Source organism: Gossypium arboreum, chromosome 10, assembly GCF_025698485.1.
Source record: "Gossypium arboreum isolate Shixiya-1 chromosome 10, ASM2569848v2, whole genome shotgun sequence".
NCBI lineage: Eukaryota > Viridiplantae > Streptophyta > Magnoliopsida > Malvales > Malvaceae > Gossypium > Gossypium arboreum.
This window is the reverse complement of record NC_069079.1, coordinates 26819412-26823979: the sequence shown is the minus strand read 5'-3', so window position 1 is coordinate 26823979 and position 4568 is coordinate 26819412. Positions and strand designations below refer to the sequence as shown.

General features: G+C 30.5%; 1 protein-coding gene across 2 annotated transcripts; it reads right to left on the bottom strand.

Moving 5' to 3' along the window:
- Positions 1-235: 235 nt before the first annotated feature.
- On the bottom strand, positions 236-4129 carry LOC108478946 (uncharacterized). 2 transcript variants are annotated; one of them, XM_053020666.1, is made up of 5 exons: positions 3434-4129; positions 2836-2883; positions 2572-2644; positions 511-564; positions 236-397 (listed from the first exon to the last, which is right to left on the bottom strand). In XM_053020666.1, exons 1-5 carry the CDS (start codon positions 3979-3981, stop codon positions 311-313), a joined length of 810 nt encoding a protein of 269 aa, XP_052876626.1. In that variant the 5' UTR covers positions 3982-4129; the 3' UTR covers positions 236-310. The 2 variants fall into 2 exon arrangements, with proteins under 2 accessions (XP_052876626.1, XP_017636889.1); XM_017781400.2 differs by having other exon boundaries at positions 236-564.
- Positions 4130-4568: the final 439 nt, after the last annotated feature.

The following is a 4568-nucleotide window of genomic DNA, read 5'->3' as shown; positions in this document are numbered from 1 at the left end:
AATCCAACCAAACTGCAAATTCCATTATAGCAGAGCTTGGCAGATACAATATAAAAAATGGCTACAAATTTTAATTACCCAATCTGCTACATAAGACTCTGATTGCCAATTACATCCGCCTACAAAAGTGATGATTTAGTATGGCTGCTTCACAATAATTTTGCTGTCATGAAATAAATTTTAGATCGACCTACTAAGTATATATGATGCACATTATAGTTCAACAAGATAATCATAAAAAGAAGAAGAAGATAGATTCATCAATCCATGCACGACGAAAACTAAATAAAAATTAGATGCAGATATTTAACTAAATCAATATATACATTTGAAGAACGTGGCATATTATATATAAAAAGAGGTAGAGAAATGTGAGCATTAGTTGAAAGCGCATCGCCTGCCATAGTATAAAGACATCAAATGATTATTTGCAGAATTGGTTTGAAGTGAGTAATGGTGGAAGGTGGATTCAGATTCAAGGAATCTAGGCAACCACACACTGTCTCTTACTTGCTTCAATGTTTGTGTATGCACCAATCTCTGCCCCATACATGATATCTCTACCTGCCATGCATCCACATTAAGTTGTAATTTGAAACTAAGAATAGAAGAAATTAAAAAGAAAATTTGACTTTTCAACATTATTTTCAAGTCGAAAAATAATAGTCACATGATTATGATTAACTAATCTTACTATTAATAATGATGAAAAACAATAAGATAAATTGTAATAATATAGTTTTAATTTTTCTTAAATTATATGCATAATATTATGTTACAGACAATCATAAAAGTCGTATAATAAGTATAGATAAAATAGTTTAAATAATTAATATTATATGATAATATAATTAATATGATTCCTTAAAAAATAAAATAATATACAATATAATACTTGTATCTAGAATATTAATATAAGTACAAATGATGGGCAGAAAGAGAAAATACAAAAACATACATAATGCAATTGATAGAATAAGATAGAGAGGCATGGTGGTTGTAGGGAATATAGAAAAGGTAGAGGACAAACAAGCTTACATATAATTTCCCAAAAAGAATATGGAATTTATTTAAAGGGTCAGTTTCAGTGGAAAATCTCATCATCTATCTATGTCATAGATTTAGCGTCCATTCATTTTGAATACATTACAATTATTATTTTACCTTTTAGAACTTTCTATGCATTTTAATATTATATGAAATTTTGATTTGTCATTTTTTATTGAAAATAGATAGGGATAATGTGTAATCATAGACTTGTATAATTCTTTCTCAAATTATATATATATATATATATTATACTATAATTCAATTCAGTTTGTAAATGAAAACATATAAATAATTATATATTGAAAAAATAAAATTTAAAAATATTTTTATTTACTATTATTAATAAAGGGAAAAGAATACCTTATTAAAAATAAATGACATATTTATCCTAACTTGATAATTATATTACAATGAAATTTTGATTTTTATAAACTGGCACCAAACTTAATTTGTCAGTATAGATATAGATAGATAAACATCAATATTTTATATATTCTTCATAAATGTATATATAATAAAATATTTATATGCAAAGATATTATGTTGGTAAATAGAATTCTAATATGGATTGTTCTTATTTGATATATTCACAGCGAAAAAATTTCACAAATGGATTTAAGAAATTATTAAATACTCTTAATTGATATTTTAAAAGAGTTAATATTTGGTACTTTATTCTATAAAAATTTAAAAAATTATCATGTATATCTCTTTTCTTAAATATTTATTTTTAATATTTTACTATATATCTATGGGACACTTGTCAGTTTCTAAACTTAATTGTAGAGTCCATTAACAGTGTACCAAATGAGAATATTTGGTATAAAACATTTATCAATCACTTAATACTACTTGTAGAGACATTATACCAAATATTATTCTTTTAAAAATAAAAACTAAATAGGAAATGTTTGTAATGAATGTAAAGGAGGTGTGCATATTTCTATCACGCATGCAAGAATGGGGTTTGAAACCGTCAATTCTCATCCCTAAAATCACATCATCATTTCAACCCGCTCCTCGGACAATCTCTAAAAATCTCATCATTTTCTTGTGTGGTGAGATCAAGTTTGGATTATTTGATGTGTTGTGTCAAATTAAAATCCTCAAAAAGTGGGGAGAGACCCATCCAAATCTTTTAGAGTTTTAATTAAGAAAGGAGTAGCTACAATCCTCCAACGCCCAGCCACAATAAAAAGAGGTGGTGTCAGAAATGGAGAAGTGAGGCAATCGAAAGGGCTATATTTATATGCCCCCAAAACCCTAACTCAATCAAACCCAAAGGGCAAAATGAGTGAATCTGCCACTGCCGGCTGCCATGTGATTTGCTATTATTACCATATTTACATTATTATCATCTGCTTAAAAAACATGACCCACGTAACGCTAGAAACACCTTGTCACTTCAACCAACACAACAATCACTTTCATGCACTACATTGCATTTGCATGCCTATTTCCTTTGTTGTCGGAATAATAATAATAGAAATGAAATAAAATAACAGGGAGCGTATTAATTACCTCAGCTTCGTTGGAGAGACCAAGCTTTCTAACCAGGTACTTTTTAACCATGAAAATCGTCACGTTCTCGTCCCTTTTTTTGATGTTTCATTTTATTTAAAACAACAAAACAAAACCCAAAAAGAAAAGCAACGTCAGCTTTTTCTCACTCATTTTGCTGAACACCATCATTAGCTAGTTGAAAGATAGGAAAAAGAGAAAAACACACACACACACACGACAGTGATACGATCAACTATTCACTGCTAACGTGCACCCACTTACTTCACTCTAATGTATGCCTTTGGTATTTGAGGCAGTGCTTCCCCGTTCCTGCTATTTCATAATGTAAATACCAATTAGCAACTAAATAGTACATTAAAGGCAGATTTAAATGGTAATTGCGGATGTATTATTTACAACAAATATGCGAAAAACATTACATCAACCCTGATTTAAATTAATAAACGTGCATGAATTTCTTTCTATGGGATCATCATTATGGAGCAAGGATTTTTGTTCCTTTTATTTCCTTTCATGCCATTACTCAAATGTTGTGTTCTTTACATCTACAAACTAACCCACTACCTAAAACAATAAAAAACAATAAAAAAAAAAATCCTTTTTTCAGGTTTTGCTAAATGAAGAAAATTAATGTATGTAGGAAATAGAAAATGGTAGTACGGTACTGTGTAGAAAGGGAAGAAAAGGAAAAATCTGAGAAAATAGATAAAAGAGGTTAATGATGGATTCAGATGAAGAAAACGAAACGTTGATGAGGGAATATAAGCAAAAAAAAGAAAAGAAAAAATGGAGCATGTGAAAGAGAGAGCGTGCGATGTGTATTAATGATGGTCAGATTGAAAAAAAATATAGAGCTCACCGGTTGGTATATGAGTGAAGGGTAAACCACAAGCCAGAGTGGGGTCTGTTTCTTGGTATGTAATGATGGGAGTTATTGGGAACCGGCACTTGCCAGTCATTGAAGCTACCTGAATTCATGTGGCACGGCCACCACCATGCCATATCATCGTAATCATCATCATCATCACCATAATCATCGCCTCCATCTTGATTTCGCCACACGGCCATCTGCCCATAATTGCCACCTTCATCATCATCATCATCATCTTCTTCATGAGTCTCTGAATCTATTCCTAGACTTAAACCTAGCTCCAACCCTGTAGTACTATTACTACTACTACAACCAGGTGGCTTCTGCTTAGCTCGGAGATGTGAAGAAGCAGCGGCTGAAACTGGAAAAGGAACGGCAATGTTTGGGTTGGGTTGATGTTGCCTGTCATCTTGTTTCTTTGGTGCAATGCTAAACCCTAACCCTAACTCAAGCCATTCATTCTCTTCTGAAGATGGGCAGTTGTGATTATCCTTACTGGTTCTCTCAGAATGCGAAAGATAGGCCATTTCCACCATCCACTTGTTGAGGATGTGTTTGGCAAATGTTAAAAATGAGGTAGTATTTGGTTTCACCCTTTTAGAAAACGGCAAACTTTGCCTGCAGCAGGTTCTAAGTTCTAACCACACTCACCCCCCAAATATTCACCCTCAAAATCAACCCTCATTTCTCGTATATATTCATTCTATTTATTTATTTATTTTTAATAATTTCAGAAAAAAATATTTATTTTATTATTAACATGATATGTTCCGAGATCAATAATAAAAATATAAACTAACAACACTTCAAATACAGTTCTTATATTATATTTAAGATTGTATACATCAATCAAAACTAACAGTAAAAACTCAAGTAGACATGTCATGGCCGGTGAGATTGGACGTGAGTCGAATTATTTCCAATCCTATTGGTTCGGTTTGTAAAGAATTTATATTATTTTGATTTTTTTGCAAATCTAATTAAATTAATTTTAAACATATTATTTAACTATGGTAAATTTTATTATAATGTTATTTAAATTAAATTAAAAATATATTATTACATTGAAATCATATTACCATATTGCTCTTAAAGTCAATCAGAATTGCATTTGGATTAGAAT